The sequence below is a fragment of the Mixophyes fleayi genome, chromosome 8 (assembly GCF_038048845.1).
Source record: "Mixophyes fleayi isolate aMixFle1 chromosome 8, aMixFle1.hap1, whole genome shotgun sequence".
NCBI classification, from domain to species: Eukaryota; Metazoa; Chordata; class Amphibia; order Anura; family Limnodynastidae; genus Mixophyes; species Mixophyes fleayi.
This window is the reverse complement of record NC_134409.1, coordinates 90285051-90307823: the sequence shown is the minus strand read 5'-3', so window position 1 is coordinate 90307823 and position 22773 is coordinate 90285051. Positions and strand designations below refer to the sequence as shown.

At 38.9% G+C, this 22773-nt stretch overlaps 2 protein-coding genes across 3 annotated transcripts in view; both read right to left on the bottom strand.

Moving 5' to 3' along the window:
* GSG1 (germ cell associated 1) overlaps positions 1-7620 on the bottom strand; it is a 62669-nt gene extending 55049 nt beyond the window's left edge. The window contains exons 1-2 of one of the 2 annotated variants that reach the window (XM_075182875.1): positions 7454-7620; positions 3732-4044 (exon numbers count right to left, since the gene is read on the bottom strand). In XM_075182875.1, the coding sequence (XP_075038976.1) occupies positions 3732-4044; positions 7454-7510 (370 nt within the window). In that variant the 5' untranslated portion in view covers positions 7511-7620. Of the gene's footprint in view, positions 1-3731; positions 4045-5790; positions 6018-7453 lie in introns of those variants that run through there. The other variant, XM_075182873.1, reaches the window with a different exon arrangement.
* A 7998-nt stretch (positions 7621-15618) lies between these two features.
* The window catches only part of LOC142099431 (40-kDa huntingtin-associated protein-like), a 46947-nt gene continuing 39792 nt past the window's right edge, over positions 15619-22773 (bottom strand). The window contains exons 10-12 of the mRNA XM_075182872.1: positions 18808-18854; positions 17848-17903; positions 15619-16030 (exon numbers count right to left, since the gene is read on the bottom strand). Coding sequence (XP_075038973.1) covers positions 15949-16030; positions 17848-17903; positions 18808-18854 — 185 coding nt within the window. The 3' untranslated portion in view covers positions 15619-15948. The remainder of the gene's footprint in view (positions 16031-17847; positions 17904-18807; positions 18855-22773) is intronic.

Here is a 22773-nt window from a genome sequence, read left to right as displayed (position 1 = left end):
AACTACACTGAAAATGTTCTTTTCTGTTTTTGGGTTGAGCTATCATTTATTGCAGCTCACATTGGAGTATTTTTATACGAGTTGTAAGTCACACCAAAAGTACACAAATAACTGATCATACATATAGAAACCCTATTTGTTTGTATAGACCCCCTTATTACTGATAATTACTGATGGCTGCAGTTTAGGTTGGCTCTCTGCTCTACTTTCCAAATAATCATCTACTTACAATTATAAAACAGTTAAAAATTTGTGCAGGAAGTAGGAAATTTCATTATAGTGTTGTGGAATGTTATCACACCAAGTACAGGGTTTAGAACATCTACTGATTACCATCTCAGTTCAGGTGCTAGACAGGGGCTGTCTGACAAATTTAAGTCTGGGAGGGGGGGGGCAAGACTCTGCCCAGTAGCCTATTAGGAAAACAATGCAGGTAGCCCAGTGACCAAGCCCAAAGTAATCCACTATGGTACAATTGTCATTGCTGTTGGCATCTCTGTTTTTACTTTGGTGATCTCTGCTGCCTGATTGGTGGCAGCAGCAGCAGCCACCAGTCAATTGTCCAGTCAATTGTCCAGTAGGATGCATGATACTAAAGAAGAACACCAGGCACACCACTACTCCAATCTGACTGATAACCACAGGAGTAGCCAAGCAGCACATAAACAAAAGTCTTCTTTACAGTCAGAAAAGGAAATTTAGTTATGGTTAACAGCAGCTGACTGTTATAAGCGTTCTACAGCGATTTGTTCATGTTTTGTGTCTCTGCCTTCCACTGTCTCTCATCATTCCAACTGTGCCACAGCACTGCTAGCTACAGAGAAATGGCAATTGCCAATGACTGCTTTATTATTGTCCGCTGAAAATGCTGCTGCCTTACAATGGCCTCATGCACTTTCCTAACCAGCAGCTGCAACCATTGTAAAGTTCATTTATGTAGGGACATCTTTATCTTTTGTTTCATATCCTGGTATGTCATTTGCTTGTTTTATGTCCCTTAATGTACAGCGCTGTGTAATAAACCAACTATTTATAAATAAATGATAATAATTGTACACCAATTGTATACGTGCAGTGAAGGTAGCCATAATGTTGGCTCAACCAATATCTATGTGAATGCAGTAAGAAAGTGACTCTGCATATTGACAAGAGCATATTTTGTTACTAACTTTCCAAGGACAGTCCCAAGTTCATTAAGATGTCTCTAAAAATGTTTATCCATGCAAAAGTTCCTATTTCAGTATTGCCCAAATGCATGCTACACTTCCCACTGTTTATTCGTATTCACTGGGTTTTATAAGTTAATATACTGTAAATGGAAGAGGAGCTTTTAAATAGTATAAAAGCATGGTACACTCAAATTCAATACACTTATGGTGTCTGGAATTGTAGTGCTCGAAGACAGTGTGGCACATAACATGCTTATATGCACCAGCTCAGCAACACAGTATACTTAGAAACTATTTCAGAATGCTGGCAGCTGTGATATATTAACAGTCATTTATGGCGTTTGCTATTCTTTTGTAAACGGTCCGAGAAAAATGGCAGCTAGAACCTGATTGGTTGCTATTGACAAAAGCCCCAGTGTATATTGTAATTATTATAAAATAATAGATTTATTTCACAATTGAATATCGATATGTTGTATTTCACCCTTATATATTTAAACATTAGCATCTAATAAAGTTTACATTTGATAGAAATTGAGCATTAGTTTTGCAGCATTTTTATATAGATACAAATTATTATTTGATTTTCAGAGAAGACTTAATGAAAAAGTCAAATTTGATGTGTCTCCTGCACAGGTTACAAGTTTGGATATTAAAAATATATGGAACATGTCAAGTCAAATTTCACATAGATGTTTTTAGTTATGCCTTGGGGATCTCATGAAGGGAGCTATGGACTTTCTGAATGCTAATTTGCAAAACAATATAGGTTGCTAAAGAAACTTACAGAGATGTTCCATATTAAATTGGATAGCATGGATGCACTGTATGTGGATATTTACTAAAAATCTTTTAAATACAAATATTAATACATGTTAGAGAATTGCTTAATTTAAATGAGGCAAATATCTTCTGCAAGAAATGTACTCCTTTTTTTTTTTGCCTTGCTTTCCTTTAAGACTCAGGCTCAACATGTCTAGATCAATAATCTCCAAGGTTACATCCATACTGCAGTGCCTTGATATAAGACTCTTGCCATCTTGGCAATAGATAATATTCAGTAAATTCTGGGAAATTTATAGGCAATATAATTGATTTATACAATGTTTATAGCATACTTGCCAACTTTGGCACAAAGCTATCCGGGAGGGGGCTCCGTTGGGGGGGTGTGGCCACAAGAATCGCGTTGTCAGGGCCTGCCCCTGTCAAACTTTGCCAATTTCGGCCAATCACAGCAGGGGTGGGGCTGGGATGATACGTTTAGCTCCGCCCCCTTCCACTTCACCAATAAAGAGGGCAGACTGTGGAAGGTTGCCCTGCTCTCCCGGGAGTACTCCCAAAAATTCAGGGGTTTTACAGACATTTCGGGAGAGTCTGCAACTATGGTTTATAGTGAATTAATGAGCAATGGATTGCACAATATACTTAATAAATTGTTAGTACATAAATAGCACTGTTTATACTTTTTCACTGCTGCTATTAGTACACTTGTTTATGTCAGTGGCAATGTTACCTAAAATATGGAGTTCTTGATTAATTTCTGCATTTCAAAATATTACAGCTAGCTAGAACAGAATACAAAAAGAAAGAAAGCAGAATATGGTAGATTTGGATATTGCATAAGATAAACCCTACAATAATATATCTGTAACTATATGAAGTGTTTTATCTGTCCTCTCTCATCCCTGCAGATTGTTACCTTAATATGATGACCCTTCTATCTTTCCTCAATCTGGGGAAGCACAGGACACCAAGGAGTAAATGTATCAAGCGGAGAGTTTTCCGGCGGGTTTGAAAAGTGGAGATGTTGCCTATAGCAACCAATCAGATTCTAGCTATCATTTTGTAGAATGTACTAAATAAATGATAGCTAGAATCTGATTGGTTTTTCAAACCCGCCAGAAAACTCTCAGCTTGATACATTTACCCCCAAGTCTGAGAAACAGGCTAGCCTTGTCACTAGTCAGCAATTGTGTGGATTTACACACACAATTACATGGCCAGTTATGTCACAACAAAAGTAACTGACATATTACGGTATGCCAATTCTATTTTTTATTCCAATATCAAAACTCCTTTATCCATAAGGGATGTAGGATTTTAGGTGCTTGCAATGGACGGTAGATAGTTCACTGAACTTTATTTTTATTTGTTTTAATAAAGTTCAACCAGACAGTGTATTTTCCATTCATGCTTCATGTATGAAAGTTTGTGGCATTTACAGATCGTTCAGTTTAAAGTAATTACGTATTTGCTTTTAAATGCGTTCATTTACGAATGAAATGTACCTATTGTTATTAAAATATAATTAGCAATTCATACATTGCAAGTGTAAAACAAAGGTATGTTAGTGTTTGTGAATAAGCATAATCTGCTGCACCAAGTACTTAAGAAATGTCAATTTATTAAAAAGATGATGTCCAAACTTATTTATACTAATGAACCATTTGTGTAACCTACAGAAAAAACCCTTATTAAGAACCCTGTTGTACAGTCATGTAAATAGAATCTAATATTTTTGCTGCACCATTAAGTTCAGAACAAAATTATTGGATTTCTTACCTGCTCCCAAGATGTTCTCCTCACAAGAATACCAGATCCCAGTGTGAAAATAACGGAAAGCAAATCTGTCATCTCCAGTCTCCCAGCTGTACTGGACCACATCTTGTCCAGAGGCATTGATGCTCTCCATGGCTATGGGAACCACTATGCACTTGGTTGCTTTTCCATTTCCACAAAGTGGCTTAGGGACTTTCTGAGTGCCTTCACACCAGTAGCTGCTAAGAAGGGCTGTGGTGGAGAGAGCCAAGGCTACCAAATTGAAGCTCACTGCCAGTATAGCGCGACGCCAGTGGACAACTTCTGTGAGCTCCATCTATAAAAGGAATTTTTAAATGATGGTCACTTATACAATATATACCATATTAATCAAAAATTAAAATATTTGGACAGAAATTACCCCAAAAAGCTCAAAAATTTCAATGTACTGTGAACTGACATACAAAGATGTTTAGAACCACGTGTACTTCTATTACCAAACTGAATATAAACTACTGTTTTCTGTAATAGTTTATCTTAGGTCACTACTCTCTACCTGCAGTACTTCAATAAATATGCCGACAGGAAATCTGGTTTGCAAAGGAAAACATCTCTAAATAAATCACAATATTAACTGAAGTGTATTCAGTACTGACATTTTTGTACATGTATTTGTGAATGTTGCTAATAAGCTATTTCTATAAAGCAATTCACATTTTATAGTACATTACAGAGTTTAAAAATACTACACATCAGAAACCGCTTCCTGTAGTAAACTCATATAAGGGCAACAGTGGGGTTTGTGAATAGGTTTATCTGACATAATACTATTTGTAATAAATTATAAAAACTGTGCTTAGTTGTTTTTTTTTTTATTGTAGAGTTAGAGCATGAGACAGACACTGGTCTGTAAAGTTCTAAGAGACTTCCAAAAACATTAAAGCATTTTAAGCAGATCGCACATCTCTGCATGTGTCATTGGAGAAGAAAACAAGCACTTCACCTGCATACTTCTCAACTTTCCTAAACTAAAGAAAAAATGTGGCCAAAATTAGCCATGCCCCAATAGCCCAGGCCAATCCAGTTATAAAACTAGGACACGTCATATTGTTCCATGGTCACATCCCAAACATCCATGCCACTTTTATCTCTGGAAAATCTGTACTGTGCATTTAAAAACAAGAATATGGAGAATGTCTGCACCAGGTAGATGCTATTATGAGTTGTTCTTTATTGTGCACTTTAACCAGGACACACCCTATTTTTTTACTGATGCAAATCTTGGAAGTTTATTTTTCTATACTTTCAGTTTCCCGAGCATAAACATTGTAAGAATATACACAAATAACAGATTCCCTTTGCTTAGTACCAAAAGGCATACTATATGCTGATCAAGAAAATACCATGTAACATCTAATGGCTTGAGAAGTATGGGACCCTTTACCCTGCTGATCAAAGAATTTGATGCTTTATGTATATTTTTCTTACAGACTTATTTCATGTATGAACCTCTACTATACATACTTCCTATATTTACATACCCATATGTCACGAACGCCCAGCCTGTCCCAGATACAGCAATCTGAAAAGCTGGCCGTGACTGGTGTTACCTTAGTTAATTAACAATGAATACACCTTTTCTACCACCACAAAGTATTTATTATGGTGTCCTTACGTTCACCAGAACCACTTATTAATGTTTCACACTTAAATCACATACACCTGTAGCATGAGCCTCCCTGTGCGTCGTAAGTTCACATACAATGGGTTTTGCACAAGAGTTTCAGAAAAGAAAATAGGAAATAAAACCCAGAGTCCTTACTTACAAGTTTCAGGAATTGGCATGTGAGGAAAACACATTGAGTAATGGCACATTTCAGCCTTGACAGGCTCCCTCAAAGAAATGAACAATTTGATGTCTAAGAGCAGATGATTTTAAACCCTTTTTTCCTCATAACTCTCATCCCCCACCTTTGGCGTTTAGCTGTCAATAAAGACAGATGGATCTCCCAAATGTCACAGGGCTTCAAAGTGAGCTAGGGATGTCTGGAGATGGAATGTTCACCAGACCTTGAGTTCTCACCTCTGCTACTTCTTGCTGAGCTAGATGGTTTGGGTTCAAACTCCAAGACCCTTGTCTATCCCAGGCCTGGCTAGTTTCAAAAGATTACTGGTACTTGCACAAGTTTAAACTTTTGTTATCTAGGAAAGGACACGTTGAGATTATATTACAAGGTTACATACAATATACATTGTCAAACATGAATTTAACAGAAAATAGCAATCAGTCATTAGATATACTACATAGTCACCACACCATAACCCTACAGTTCCTTGCTGGACAATCCCAATTGTCCTGCATTTAAAACAGCATGGCCTAATTGTTTGTGGGTAATGACTGAACAAAATGGGGCAAGTGTGGACAGACCATAGGCAGGGATGGGTAGGGAAGATCATTGACATTTCCCAATTGTATCTTTAATCTTGGAATTTACTAATTTTACTAATAATTAGCAAATCAGTCTACTAATCTTTTAAAGATCATCATGAATAGCTTTTAACAGCTATATACATCCCATATATATATATATATATATATATATATATATATATATATATTTGACCCTCTACATGGTCATTTATGCTATCATATGCAATTAGGTATAAAAATAAATTACTGTTTCTTTAAGTGTATAGGTATAGGTCTTGCTTTAAGTATTGCCTGTCCATTAGATCAATCAATTTGTCTATGTACAGTTAAGAAAAATGTGACAAAAATGCATTAATTTATGTACAAGAATACAATTTTACTTAGAGTTTATGAATCCTCAAAGGAGAGAGAAAGAAAACGGCTTAAAAAAAATTCTTACTGGAACTTTGCTCCCTTTGAGATGTCATACTTTAAGTAATATGGATCTTGAATTAGGTTACATACCATACAAAAACTTTGCAAATACTGTATGTATATAAACTGGGTGTAAGTTTTGAAGTTGATGAGAGTCACATCTTTGCTCCAGATGCATTTATAGGCAAGATTTAAAGTTGTATGTGTCTGAAGTTGCATGCAAATTCAAAACAGATGTGAAAACACAGTCATGTAGATGTGTTTTTATCATTTACAACTACGTGCAATCTTTTACTATAGTACATTCACATAATATCCTGCAACACAATATAAACCTCTATACTTACACAATTATGAGGATTCTCAAAAAAGTGGATTAACAATTTAGTTTTTAAATACTTCTGGGATGACGGCTGAATGATCAAAGGCAAAATACTCTAGTAAGGGTATTTAGATCAGGATATGGCTGCATTGTAGACTCAAATAGTTTTATTGCTGAAGGAGCAATCACGTTATTACAGTGTAATGCTCAATAAAAAGGTATTTACTGTGTAACAATCACTTGCCTATGTGACATGTTATGGTTTTTGCTATGGACAAACTTGCTTCTCAGACAAAATTACAGCAATTCTGTGACAAAGCAAAAGGCCAAACCAGTTTATCACAGAAAAATGCAGTACAAGCATGCACTGGACAGTTCTTTATTTGTAACTCTTATCAATCAATCAGATAATTCCTTTGATAGTTCATAATAATTACTCTAAGGTACCAAATATTAACTCAAACTTCACATATACATTATATACAAGCACATGTGTAGCAATATATATTAGAGCTTGCAGACTAAATCCACATAGAGAAAAAAAAATCTAACAGCAAAGATAGCAATCAATATGCTTACCGATGTCGTTTTCTGCAAGTATTTAGCAGATGCTGCGACTTCTGAAGAACGATGCATGATGTACAGAAGTATGAGGACATAAAAATATTTATATCTTGTATTGTAGAGCGGGGATGCAAGACACTGTGCACAGAGGCTTGAAATCAACAAACTGCTTATAATGTGCCCATCTAATCCCAATGCCCAGAGACCAACCCGACTCATTGCTGAGAAATCACTAACATCTGCTGCAAAGTAATGGAGGTTCCTAATCCACAGTGCAATCAGGTCCCAGCTGTTCCCATGTAAACCCTTCTCATTCATTCTGAGCACTGATCATGTACATACTGCTAAATGAACCACTCATAGTAATAACTGTTTGACACCATCATTTAAGCATATAGATTAAATACATTATTATATTGATAGAAAAAGTTGAGGATGAGGTATAATAATCATGTAAAAACAGAATTATCTTTCCTGATAGACTCCTTCAGTGTGTGTCCATTAAGGATTGCTTTATACTTCTGGCATACAAATAATACACTAAAATCTGTGGCAAATTAAACCTACAATGGGTCCTCACTTCACATGCTTCTTTTTTTTTTTGTGCCTGATCACTCATTTTTGTAATGACTTATGTATACAGTGGGTCAAGTAGGACTTATTAATAAGGAAATTCTGGGACCACTTATTGGTTTCTAGCCAAAACACCTTTTATCATAAATCACATTATTGAAACCACATTAAAATTCATGGTTTTTGGGTAGACAAACTAGCGGGCGAGTAGAAGCTGAACACTAGGATCTGACATCCTTATCCTAACTAAATTTCCACCATGAAACAAGTTCTCCCCTCAATCCCTCCCAAACACGCTTTTTCTCTTTTCCTCTTCCTCCCCGTTCCTTTTTATACCCTCTTCCACTCTTCTCTCTTGTCCGTTGTGCCTTGTTTGTCTTTATACTAAGCGTCATCTATTATAAGTTGACAGACTTTGATGCTTTTAGTTAATATTGCTTATGTATTTGGTCCATATGCTGTATACGTTATTCTTTCAATAAAAACAAATGACGAAAAAAAAAAATTTTTTTTGTGTATTTTTTAATCTGCTATTCATTCTAATAAATGGGAAAGAAAAAAGGTTATGTACCTAGTTAAGACCATGACCAGACATAAGAGCCAGGGAGGTATGGGTCAATAAAGGGACTAGACACAAGGATCTTCTCCGTTACATAAAGTCAAATATGCTCACACAGACCAATTCAGTCAGAAGCAAACCTGTGAATATGGGGAGTACATACAAACTAAATACAGGTCCTGATCAGAATCAAACTCATGACTTCAGTGCTGTGAGGTGACCACTGTGCCACCATGCATACAGACTACGCAGCTATAAATGTATCGCCACCTGCACAGGCCAAACGTCCAGAAGAACCAACAAAGCTCCCCCCCACAAAACATGTACGACCAAGGATGCTACAATAGCAGGCAGCCAAGCACCAAGCACGATAGGTAGTCTGCTGGCCACCTCACCACTTTTGAACCACTGATGCATTTTTCACACAACTGCCATTTGTAGTACTATTAAGCATTACCAAACCAACTATGGCAGAAGAATACATGCCTTCTAAAATGCAGATGTGGCCTCTCCTAACAATATCTGAATGTGAACTTTAATTTAAAAATGTAGATTTCTCTTTCCTGCCATTGGGGGACACTGCGAGACATTGGGGTATAGTATTGTTACTTTAACTGCTAGATCTTTGAACTCCTCCCCTACTATGCCCCATCCTCCTGTGAGATCCTCAGTTTTTCTAAAGTGACTGGGAGCAATGGTCACTAGGGTATAGGCTACTGCCTATACTCAGTTAGTTTTTAGCGAATACATGTTTTTATTTTTTATTCCCATATTAGGTGCGGCGTGGGACTCTAGATAAAGTCCCAGGTGAGTGAACAAGATTTTACTCTGCTCACTCCGGCTCCCGCACAGGTAAGAGAAGCAGTTATGGCTCCCTTACGCAGCACCTCTGCCGGCATTCCCAAATAGTATTTATAAATAATGGGTCAGCGTGGTGGCATATTTATTAAAACGGGACAGTAAAAAGGGTCCCCGCGGTCCGCAACCACAGCCCCGTTAACGGTTAAAGGAGTGAAGCTGTAACAGCCTCTCCTCCTTATGTCATTTGTGCCGGCAAGTTCAGCTCGCGCACCCTAGGCAACGAGCATTTTAAGGAGGCTAAGTCAGCGCTCACACTCCTCGGAGGTGAGAAAGGGCTGTACTAATAAGCACACGCTCCTGGGCATTGTAATTAAGCATGTCCTTAGCATACAAGGTGGCCATAATAAAGGTACACAGCGGGCAGCAGACAAGGGGCGGAGGAGTTTTAACAACATTTCTCCTCAGATTCATTTCCTGGCGCCAATTTACATCAGACGACAAGCGGAGACAGCGCTGACTGAATCCTCTACTCTGCCTCTCCTCTACCAATTTATATGCTGCCTGCTTTACTAACAGGCTTATAACAGTATAATTTTTCTGAAGGGAGAGTGATTATATTGTTTATATTTGTATTCTCTCTCAGTATCTTTTCAGACAGCACTGAAAGATATATAGAGAGGGTGCACTTATTATATAGGACTACCTGGTACAGAGACTTGGTAGACTCCTATCTAAATAACCATCTGTTGTCTATATATCTTTAATACAAAGTTTATTACCTTGTATTACTTTTGAAATAGGGACAATGGCTGAGAAGGGGACTGCTAAAAGCAAGGGTCACTCTTTGGCTTCTGTGATATTTTATACCTGTGCCAAATGTAAGACAAAGCTTTCTGTTGGACACAGACCGTGACGCCCTCTGCACATCCTGTACTGCTGACGATCAGGCGCAGAACAGCTCAGCCCAGGTGTCTGCAACAGTGGTGGAACCGTCTTGGCTACAATCTTTCTCATCTGCTGTGGAAAAACTTACTAGCGTCATGCTGCGGGTTACTGAGGTACGTGATAACACTACTCCAATCACCCTTACAAGCAGTCAGTCCGACGAGAACACAGCCTCACACTCTGAAACAGCCCTCAAAGAGAATAGATTATTATCTATTACTCACAAGGGAAAAAGGATTTTTTCTGATACGGTTCAGAACCTAGATCAGGATTCAGACCTCTCCTCTGCTGAGGAAGGGGAATTAGAGTTAGACCTTGAAGGTTAAGGCTATCATGATTCAGATTCAGCAGCTTCACAGAGTGTAGACAGTCTCATTTTAGGCATCAGACATACCTTAGGTTTTCCTGATCCTGAACCCTCAGCTCCCGCAGGGATCTCCCTGTTTAAAAGAACCAAAAAAACTCAGCTAGCAACGTTCCCTCATTCTCCAGAAATGTTGGAAATTATTTCGGAGACTTGGCAGAAATCAAATAGACCGTTTATGATGCCGGCAGATTCAAATATCTTTACCCCTTACCCTCAGAGGACGTAGATAAATGGGAATCTTTACCTAGGGTAGACACCCCAGTAGCGCATCTCGCTTCATCTTCTGCCATTCTTGTTCAGGAACGTATAGCCCTTGAGGATCACACTGATAAGAAGTGTGACTTAGCGCTCCGCTCAGCATACATGGCTATTGGCAGTTTATTTAGACCTAATATGACCGTGGCTTGGGCTACTAATAAGGCTGTTCAGCTATGGACTGAGGCGTTGATTAAGGGTCTTAGGGTAACACTCCTCGTTCAGAGCTCTTAAATTTAGCAGAGCATGTTCTAGAGACGTCTGAATATGTAGCGAATGCAGCTATGGATGCTGTATCTGTAAATGCTAAGGCCTCTGCTCTTATTGTTGCGGCTCGTTGTAGCCTTTGGTTACGGACGTGGTCGGTAGATGCCGATTCTAAGAGAGCATTAGAAAATTTACCCTTTGATGATATAACCCTTTTCGGTGCAGAACTGGAGAAGGTTATTCTCGAAACCACAGGGGGCAAGAGCACTGCTCTTCCTATGGTGAACAATAGACCCAGTCAGGGTAGATTTCGTTCCTTTCGGAGTTTTGCCCGAGGTGGGGGAGTCCCGTCTAGAGGCCGATACATGGCTGCTAGAGGATCATTTAACAGAGGCAGAGGGCGCAGAGGAGCAGCTAGGCAAGGATCTGTTCGCCCAGCATACAAGAATTCCGCGTGACATGACTCCTCAGGGGGAGACACAGGTGGGAGCAAGTCTTCTTTAGTTCAGAGATCAATGGTGGGCGTCCACACCAGATCTCTGGACACGTGGAATAGTGTCCCGAGGCTACGTCATAGACCTAGCCCAACCCCCAGTCACAGAATTTTCATCACCCCTCTCCCTAATTATCCTCTCAAGCGCAGAGCGCTTCAGGGAGCCATTCTAAAACTCCTGGCTACGCAGGTTATAGGACAGGTCCGTCTTCTGGAAAGGGGACAGGGTTTTTACTTAAACATCTTCCTAGTTCCAAAACCAGATGCCTCCTTCAGACCCATTCTAAATCTTCAGTTGCTAAACAGGCAATTGAGGATTCAGAAGTTTCGTATGGAATCCCTTCGTTCGGTGATTGCAGGTATAGAAGGGGAATTCCTTGCATCAATAGACATCAAGGATGCCTACTTACATGTCCCAATATGGGAGGGTCATCAGTGTCTTCTACGCTTTGCGGTAGGAGTGGAACACTTTCAATTCAGGGCTTTCCCCTTCGGTCTAGCTACTGCGCCCAGAGTTTTCACCAAAATTATGGTGATCATGGCAGGTCTCAAAAGGGAATAACCATAATTCCCTATCTCAACGACCTTCTCTTGAAGGCTCCATCGGCTGCACTCCTAACTCAGCACATAGAGACCTCCATGAAGTTTCTTCAAAGTCACGGTTAGGTATTGAACATACTGAAGTCTTCACTAGTCCCAGCAATACAGATGCGTTTCCTGGGCCTAGTGTTCAATACTCAGTCTCAAAAGGATTTTTCTTCCGGACCAGAAGGTTCTGGCTCTGCGGAAAAAGACCAGAGCCCTCCTTGTGAAAAGGAGGGTCTCTATCCTAAATTGTATGAAGCTCCTGGGGACAATGGTCTCGGTATTCGAGGTAGTCCCATTTACAGTTTCATTCCCGTCCTCTTCAAGCAGAGATCCTGCACAAGTGGTCAGGATCTCAGAAGCATTTAGACAGGCAGATCATTCACCTATCTACTCCCACGAGGCTAGCCCTTGCCTGGTGGACATCCAGGACAAACTTGGAAAGGGGCCAATCCCTTCAGACCTGGTTTTGGACTCCCGTCACAACGGACGCGAGTCTGTCAGGATGGGGGGTGGAGGTGACAGGACACATGAGACTTCAGGGTCTTTGGTCCCCTCAGGAAGCCTCTCTTCCTATAAATATACTGGAGCTCAGAGCAGTATACAAATACGCTGATAGGAGCCCAGAATTTCCTAAGGGGAAGACCTCTACAAGTAGTCAGACAACGCCACCACGGTGGCTTACATAAATCACCAGGGCAGTACTCACAGCTCCGCAGCCATGCGAGAGGCGGTACGCATAATGAAATGGGCGGAACATCACGTTCCGAGGATTTCAGCCATCCACATTCCAGGCATTCAGAATTGGGAGGCAGACTTCCTCAGCGGGCATACCCTTCATCCAGGGGAATGGGCCCTAAACAGACAGGTATTTTCTCTGCTGGTGGATTGCTGGGGAAGGCTGGACTTCGATCTGATGGCGTCCAGACTGAACCATCAGGTCACACGGTACGGCTCAAGAGCTCGAGATCCAGGGGCGGCGCTAATAGATGCCATGTCTTCCCCTTGGAAATTTTGGATGATTTACGTATTCCCTCCCATCTCCATGATAGCTCGGGTCTTAAAGAAGCTAAAAAGAGAGCGTGTTCCCGCTATTCTAATAGCCCCGTATTGGCCACGAAGAGCGTGGTTCTCAGACCTTCTAGGGCTGGCAGCAGCTCCTCCATTCCGTCTACCTTTGCGGCCAGATCTTCTGGTTCAAGGTCCGTTCCTTTACCAAGGTTTAAATCATCTAGCTTTGACGGCCTGGCTATTGAAACCCTAATACTTAAAACTAGAGAGTTTTCTCAGCAGGTAATAGCTACCATGATCAAGTCCAGAAAGCCTTCTTCGTCATCCATTTATTACAGAGTTTGCAAGACTTATATCCTGTGGTGTGAGGCTAAAGGGTCTCACACTTCATGATTTCTTTCTCGCTTGCTTGACTTTTTGCAAGAGGGTCTACATCTAGGATCCCTCAAGGGTCAGATATCTGCTCCATTTACTTCCAACAGAAGATTGCAGACCTGGCTGACATTAAGACGTATTTACAAGGGGTTCTGCATATTCAGCCCCCGTTTTGTCATCCAGTAGAGCCTTGGGACCTCAACCTAGTTCTCGGAGCTCTCTCCAGACCTTCGTTTGAACCTTTACATTACATAGATTTTAGGTATCTTACTTGGAAGACGGCTTTTCTATTGGCTTTAGCTTCAGCTCGTAGAGTATCAGAATTAGGGGCTCTTTGCTGTGACCCCTCTTTCCTGATTTTCCATTCTGACAGGGCGGTACTTTGTACAAAACCCTCTTTCTGCCCAAAAGTGGTAATCAGATTCCACTTAAACCAAGAAATCGTGGTTCCGGCATTCCGGTCAAAAAGAGACTCACAGGAAGAGTGCTTACAGTGTCTGGATGTCATCCGATCACTTCAGTGTTATATAGACCGCTCGGCGCTGGTTAGAAAGACTAGAGACCTGTTTGTTCTCTATAATGCCCATAAAAGGGGTTGGCCAGCCTCAAAGCAATCAATTCCCCGTTGGATTACTTCTACAATTCGAGAGGCCTATATGGCTGGCTGTTCCTAAGGATTTACAGGCACATTCTACCAGGGTAGTAGGCGCCTCCTGGGTGGCTAGACACGGGGCGTCGGCGGAGCAGTTGTGCAGAGCGGCAACATGGTCTTCTGTCCACACCTTCACCAGGTTCTACAGATTGCAGGGCTTCGCATCGGCCGATGCAAGCTTTGGCCGCAGAATTATGCGCGCAGCTGGTCCAGAGCAATCCCTCTCTTGAGGAAGCTTTGGTATATCCCCAATGTCTCGCAGTGTCCCCCAATGGCAGGAAAGAGAAAATAAGATTTTTACTCACCGTAAAATACATTTCTCTGACTCCATTGGGGGACACCGAGCACCCTCCCTTGCTCTGTATATAGTTCTGTGTGTGTAAACTATTGTTAGGCGTTTCTAGAATTTAAAAACTTTTCAGGTTGTATCACCTCCTTTCCTCTCACGCTTGGTTATTCAAAACTGAGGAGCTCAAATGAGAGGAGGGGCATAGTAGGGGAGGAGTACAAAGATCTAGAAGTTAAAGTGACAAGACCATACCCCAATGTCTCGCAGTGTCCCCCAATGGAGTCAGAGAAATGGATTTTACGGTGAGTAAAAATCTTATTTTTATTCTATACTCCAATCTTATTTTCGTTCAACTAGCAAGTTATAATTTTACCACTTACACTACTGTAACCCATGTTACATTCCACAAACTTAATTTGCTCATTCTATCCGTGAACTAATACAAGATTGAGTAGGCACAGAGAAGCACTATATCAGCCTTGCCTATTGCTGCTTCGGGCCAACAATGTTTAAAGTCCTGTGCCAATAATTATCACAATGGAACTTAATTGCGTTGTCTGTTTGAAGTGATGGCGTAATAAGAGGCAAGGCGATATGGCACTCTCCTGTGAATAGTGACCTTTGTAGAAGCTCAATTTCATCAGAAACTTCAATATCACATAGAAGAGCATTTAAAGAGATCCAGACCCACAATTCATTTCAGGGGAAGATTACTTCATAAAAATGTTGTGAAAAAGGTGTGATTATCCTGTAATACCTCTCATGTTTTCCATTTTTATTCTAAAATAAACTTTAAAATAACATATAGAGTAGGCCTTTTTCCACTTTAAGAAAATGTTGTATACACAAACTTGACAAAAAAACAAAACTTATATGTATAAATAGAATGTTTCATAAATAATGAAATACAGTATGTCCTTTCTTTGAAAATACAATGAAATGTGTTTGTTTGCTGACTGTTTAACAAAGTAGAAAGCATTATATGCACTCATGTGAATTAAAGCAGAAGTAAGGTAGAGAAATTACAATGCATTTAGACAACCACTGAAATACTTATTGAAAACTTGCTTGCTTTGATACATCATTTATTTCCCATAAATAAATTAACCTATAATATTGTAGTTTTATACATTATAACTACTGCATACATAGTGCAAAACATTGTTGAAAGGAATACAATTTTGTTGAAATATTTACATCAAGTAATCACGTTAATCACATAACTTTTCAAAGCACAGCAGACAACAGTATATGTAAAATGTAATATTACATATTACACACTGCAAGAGTCCCAAATCAAAGTCTTCAGCAAAATAGAAGCAATTTTTAAATAAACATTTTAGAAACAACCAATGGTCCAACATCTTCAAATAGGTCTCATTTCTAATGATGCCGTGATCAGATTCCTTGACCTGAAGGAGAAATCATTTCTTGCAGGACCAAATGCAGTAAGTGGTTCTGTTCGGCTGTTAAGAGAGGCCTGTAATGTAAACGAAGAATAAAGGATCAAACAGGGTTTGAGTTTACCATAGGTTAAAAAAAATACACCTGTTACACACCTGTTGCCCACAACTAGCTAGCGAGTACGAAAAGGAGGAGTGGTGACAATCTCTCCACACCAATAGATGTTGTATAGAAGATGTATATGATTTTTTAAAAATATAGTACCAAGTTGTAATACAAGGTAGTAATGGAGAACCCTTTTATTTAAAGTATTTAATTTTTGAATTGTTACCTAACATGACATGACCATTTTGCCTAGATTAACAATAAAAATATTTCACCAAGTGGCATCACAGAAACACTTAGTGAAGGCAGCCATTTTGTGAGCAGAAATAATATTCATGCCTTTACAAAATGTCTCAGCGATGGTACTAGTGAATGTATAGGCTACATTTTAATGGATATCAGCTAAGCCCATAAAAGGGCTGTCTCCATTCTGTGTCTGTGGCAACACTTTAATTATACACTTTTTAAATCAAATCTATATATGGATGTCATTGCCTTTTTCTTATGAACAGTAACTGCTTGCAATTAAAAAATCTCAATGTTTTATCAGACTGCAGAAAATGTTGGAACTCCATAAATAAATGCTAGTTATAAACGATCAATGCATTCACTTAAACAAAACGTGTCAAGCAGCCACATTTCTGACAGAGTAGAAAAAGCAAAAATATGCTTATTTTAACTTTGTGAACTGAGATGTTCTCCAATATATAGTGTTTCATCAAAAGTAGTCTTGTCACTTAGATAATTAGTGATATTACAGAAAACAAGCAATGTAGAAATTGCAACACAGGGCAAATAAAATCAAATATTTGCTGAGCAGTGTGGGTGAGGCTGAGGGTTGCATAACTACAATATTGGGCTGCATGGTATTTCAGGATTCCTTTAAGGATTAATCAAAGATTAAGGCAAGGATTAACCCTGTCTGTAAAGAGTAGACGTTCTATATGTATTACGTAACAGCTGTAGCACACCCTACGCATAGCGGATTTAAAAAAACAAACCAAAACAAGTGAATTAAATTGTTGTTTTAAGCTACTTTAGCTCCTGAACCGAACAACTGTTTACAGTTATTAGTACTAAAACTACAAAAATGAAATAATGTACCTGTTTTTTCCCCACAATATATAAAAATGAATACACTGCAACATTGGCAGACATCAGGCAAGTGAGCAAAAAAGCCACTAACTTTAGGCACTTAATAGGTATATAATTATTTATATTAAAAATCTGTCTATTGTAAGATGATAGATGCTTACATTAGAGGTAGTGTAACACCAAAAGGTGTTACACAAATACAGCAGACAAAAATACCATAATACCCGGAAATAGGCGCTGTAGGACTCCGCCATGATAAATTGAATTCCCCCTATTAAGTGCATATAAAAATTGGCAAACATAGTCAGAAGATTACCATTACTGGCCAGTTTGCACATCCGCAGTGCAGCTAGATGAGTTCTGGGGGTAAATGTATGCAAGTCCGTTTTTTTTAACTCGCCGGAAATCGGCGACTTTGCAGCTAAAATTTAAAGCGGCGATGGCTTGTAAAGACAAGTTTGCCTTTACAAGCCATTGCTGCTATAAGTTTTAGCTGCAAAGTCGCCGATTTCCGGTGAGTTGAAAAAAACGGACTTTCATACATCTACCCCCTGGTTTCTCAGTTTGTGCGTTTATGGACTGGATCTCATCCAATTTGGCCATATATGTGTCACTTGGGTTGAGTGGCAGATCAAAAAACCTCTGGCCAGCACTAAAGTGCAAGAATTCATCTGTGGTTATCAAAATACTAACCAGAGTTCCACTTGCAAGATTTTGAGAGACTCCACATCATTTTCCTGGCATGCCATCTGAAAGAAAAAAAATAAAATAATTCATACTTGTGCATGCAAGAGGTTCCAATTCCCTCTACATATACACAGCACAATTAAAACAAAAACCATTCAATCCAAAAATAAAAAAAAAAGTGTTAGTAGCTACCATAAAATATACTTGTAAGACACAAAATCTTATGGATTAAATGCCTCGCACAATAACATACATGAAGCAGCTGTATTTTTAGTATCGCATCTTGCTTTCCTCAAACCTGTGCCTTTCATTGGTTCCTCAGCTTAGTTTGTGTATCTGGAAGCTTAGCCTTGCTTCCAGATACACAAGGAAGCAAGGCTAAGAAAGAATCCAGGGTAAAGCAGGGACCTTCGTGTACTAAGAACAGTGGTTCTGTGCGGTCACTAATGAAAAGGCAGATAGCGACAGGGCTCTGCAATGTGTGCTTGCCACCAGTTTGGTGTCTGCACTACATACTTATATCAGTATAATGGGTATATGCTTTCTATGCTAGACAAGAATTAAAGGAATATATTGCTTAATAGCAACTAGACTAGGCATCTCCTTTCTATACTAATCAGCAGATTGGCACTATTTCACTATGTTCTTATGACCAACAGCTAGCATGGAAATATGGAACACAAACAACTGGAAAGCAATTTTGCAAATCACTGTCTGCTCAATTAAGAGAAGCACCTATCCCCTAAAAGAGCAACCAGTTGCAGCAGAGTGATGAGGAGTATGATGGAGCTAATTAGTTAAGTATATACAAAATGGTGGCTTCACTAACTCTTTAAAAATACACATAATACCATAATACTAAAATGTGAACCTATGCATACATTTATGGAAATCTCAGGCACAAATCATCTTATTTAAGAGTATGTCACAATGCACAAAGTATGTCTTGTAAATAGTGATACTTGCCACAACAGACTGCAACAGTAAAAACACCTCTTCTGTCAAATAATTCACTGTAAGAAAAAAAAAAAAAAAAAAAGGTTACAACTAAGCTCAAATGAGACTATGCTGTCAGTGGCCCTCAATAGCAGAGTCATAAAATATGTAGTAAGCAACCACTAACATATTTTGAAAACCAGCCATCTACCCAAAATGTATATTAAGATTTTAAAATATAGTAGAAATTTGCAACTGTTCTAAATATTTGATACGTTTACTCTCAACAAAAAGTGCTTTTAAAACAAACATGTTTCCCATGAAATTATAAAAAAGATGCTAGCTACCCTTCTGACAGTTCCTTCTGGTCACCCACATCTGCACTTTCTCTCTTAAATGTTTCTGTATTAGCGACTGAGCAACGCTCTTTTCATTAAAAATAATAGATCTTTTTATAATTCTGTTGCAAGTTATAATGAACATTGACAGATTTCCAAGATATCGACCTTTGCAACATTTTCTGAAATGATCCCCAGTGTTTTCCATACATATTTGCTATAAATGATTTGTGTTTTCTACTGTCGAAGCCAAATATATAAAAATGTATCAAAAAAAGCGAAATGTAAAAAAGCAAAAATTAACTGTTATTTTCATCTTTGGTCATCACATGCCTTATTGATGATACAGAACAATAGTGGTTTTTACCCCATAATTATGGGGAAAATCCCAGCCAAACAAGGAAGCCATTGAACTACTAATGTAAAACAAGCAATTCTCCCCATTGGCTTCCCTGTAATCTCTGTTAACCACAGGCTGAGTCACCCAGAAAACATGGACTAAATACCTTAACACTTTCATGCAATTGCAAATGAAATAAATGCAAGGAAATACGTTAGCTGTCATATTTATTTGACTGGAGGTGTAGCATGATGTGTGTTTAAAATATTTTCAACATTTCCTACCTTAGATTAAAATAAGAGTGCCAACACTGCTTAGGGCTTCAAAATAACTGACAGAACTACTGTGTTTATTAGTACGCTCACAAAGTCAGTACAGTACTGCCGTTAATGCAGAAAAAGAAGTAATAAAAGGTTTGTAAATGTAATAATTCCTCTTCAGTACACATTAAGTTAATTCTTCATTTATGTGGCAAAATGCAAAATTACCAATACTGTAGCTACACTGTGGATGGGAAAGGAAATCCACTCAGATCCATTCTCTTTCTTTGGGAGAGATTCAATCAGGAGTGATGTGTCACCTGATGTCCGGCTGCGCACATTGCCGGCTATTATGGAAAGGACACTCCGCTCATTTTTCTGCGCACCTCCTTGGGTAAAAGTTAGCATAGACATCTGCCTGCACACTGCGTTGACGTGACTTTGCGTATTGTTATGGAGACACATTGCGTCAAATTGAATCTCACCCTTTGTATTTAAATATTCACTTGGGCAACCAAGTAATTTCTAAAGACTGCAATCATGACTCATTGACTGGTGTGGTTGTTGCATTTTCTATAGGAGTCCGACACAGATTACATAATGTGAGCTTGCAATGCACACAGCGGAGGTTCTAAGCTGTAAGAAGTGGGATAAGGAGTATATGACATGAGGGTGTTACAGACTGATCATATGCATGTCACCGACTGGCAGGAACTCCTGGCTGTTGCATTAACTAATTATACTCCAGGGGAAAATTGAGTCCACACTAGACAAGGACCTCCATCACGATATTACACAGTATTATATATGATATATATCACATTAGAGGGGGTGCTTGCTTTTCTCATTAACCAAGTTAAATCAACTAAGAGTTTAAATGTCATAGCAAGAGGCACTGCAGCACACCGATTTTCAATTTGACATCATTTTATACATAAGGGGGGTATTCAATTGTTAGCGAGATGCGTTAAAATTTCGCGCTCGAAAAGAAAAAAAAAAACGCGCTCGTTTTTTCCTGTTCGAGCGTGCATTTTAAAAAACAAAAAAACCCTCAATTCAATTGTTTTTTGGCATTCACCCCCTCGCGCTCTATTATTGGTCCTAGCGAGTTTGAAATGAGGAGTGGTTAAGGCACTCATTTTCCTATAAAAAAAATAAAAGTAAATTAATGCAATCAAGAAGGGCCCCAGCACTGCACAAGAGAATGGGCCCCCACACTGCAATGAAGAAGGGCCCCAGCACTGCAAGCAACAATGGCCCCCCCTGTACAGCAGAATTAAAGATTTTACAAGGAGGTACATTTTTTGAAATTTACAAACATTTGAACACTGGCCAAGCATGGACATTTGTAAGGTACAAATATTTGTGGGACAGTGGGCAAGCCGGACCTTTCTTCGAAGGTAAAAATATTTGTTGGGACTTTGCGTAAATGAGTGTGTGTAAGTAAAGCATCATAAAACTGAGGATTTCGTTTAATTAAAATCTATGGTGTACATGAGGGTGTTTACTGTATTTCTTGGGGTTTTATTATTTTTAATAAAGATTTGTGGTTGGAATGAGGGTGTTCTGCTTTTATTTAACATTTTGCTTTGTGGAACTACAGATCACAGCCAGCCGTGGGTGTAAGAGCATGTTGGCACTTGTGGTTCTACTGTTTTTTTTTCATACAAAATCCCCATTTATTACCCTACTACCCACAGCCCAGGGGTAGTAGGAAGAGCCCTAGTGCTATCGGCACTGGCCTTGGTGTCCCGCTTACATTTTTCAGCGGACCACAATCCCTAGGGAATCCAGGCCAGTGCTGAACAGTCTGTGGGTGTTTAGTCATTATGGCCGTGGGACCCAAACTGCGTTTCCCCCCTGTTATAGTGCCCATCACCCCGGCTGGTTTGCCTAGTGCTGGTTCAATTAAATTAGGGGGAACCCTACGTCAAATTTTTCACACATCAATAGCCTGCCAGCACTAGGGCGAAGACTAAATAGAGTGGGGAGCAAACGATTTTGCTTTTAAAAAAATAAATAAAAAAACATGATACTTTTGGCACAACCACCCCCCCCCCCCCCTTAAAAACAAAAAAATAATATAAAAAAGTTTAAATACATGCACCACTATGTTTTTTTCTAAAGGGGGAAATTTCCAAAAATTATTAATTATTATACACTTTTTTTTTTTTAGTACTTTTTCTTTTTTTAGGTTACTTTTATGAACTTTTACACCTATTTTCTCAGTTTAATGTATATTTTTCTTAACTTAATAAAAAAAAAAAATTTCTTTGAGCAGACCATGGAGGTGCGAGATAAAACAGCATATTTGCCTTTTTCACACTCGACGTTAAAAAACAATTGAATAGCTTTTTCCGCTAAGGGTTCGCAGCCAGCCTATACTTTAACATTGACAAACGCTTGGAGCGCGATAACACCGTTTCGGTAAAAAGAAGAATTGCGTGAGAAGTTTTCGCGCTCGAAAATCAGGTAAAATAGCAAAAAATGACTTTTCACGCTCGAACTTCCAAACTCGCTAACAATTGAATACCCCCCAAAGTCTTCTTAAAATTATGTTTAAATACATATCTGGACTTACTTGAGGCAAAATATCTAAAAATATAAATAAATATGCAAAATAGTGGAAAGTGTTGCTTTTGTTTAAAATCTATTATGCACCCATCAAAAGGGCTGGGGTATCATAATAATTGTTATAATATTGTGGAAATTCATTAATTTCTCATATTTCTCCATGGAGACGCAACCTCATCCTAACACATTAGTTCAAAATTATTGTTAATCCTTTATTATATAAACAGACGTAGATTAAATATTTCTTCACCAGAGATGTGCAATAAATTATTGTTTTCAAATCTAAAGTAGTTTCATCTTCTTATTTACATATTAGGTACTTAATTCATAAGTATTGGATATCTTGCCTAAGGACCTGAGATAAGGTGTTATGTCAATTATCCCATATTTTACTGTATATTTTCAGCAATACAAGCTCTTATCACCGGGGTGCACATACAGGTCATTGCTGAAGACCAGCACGCAGGCCATCACTGGGGTACAT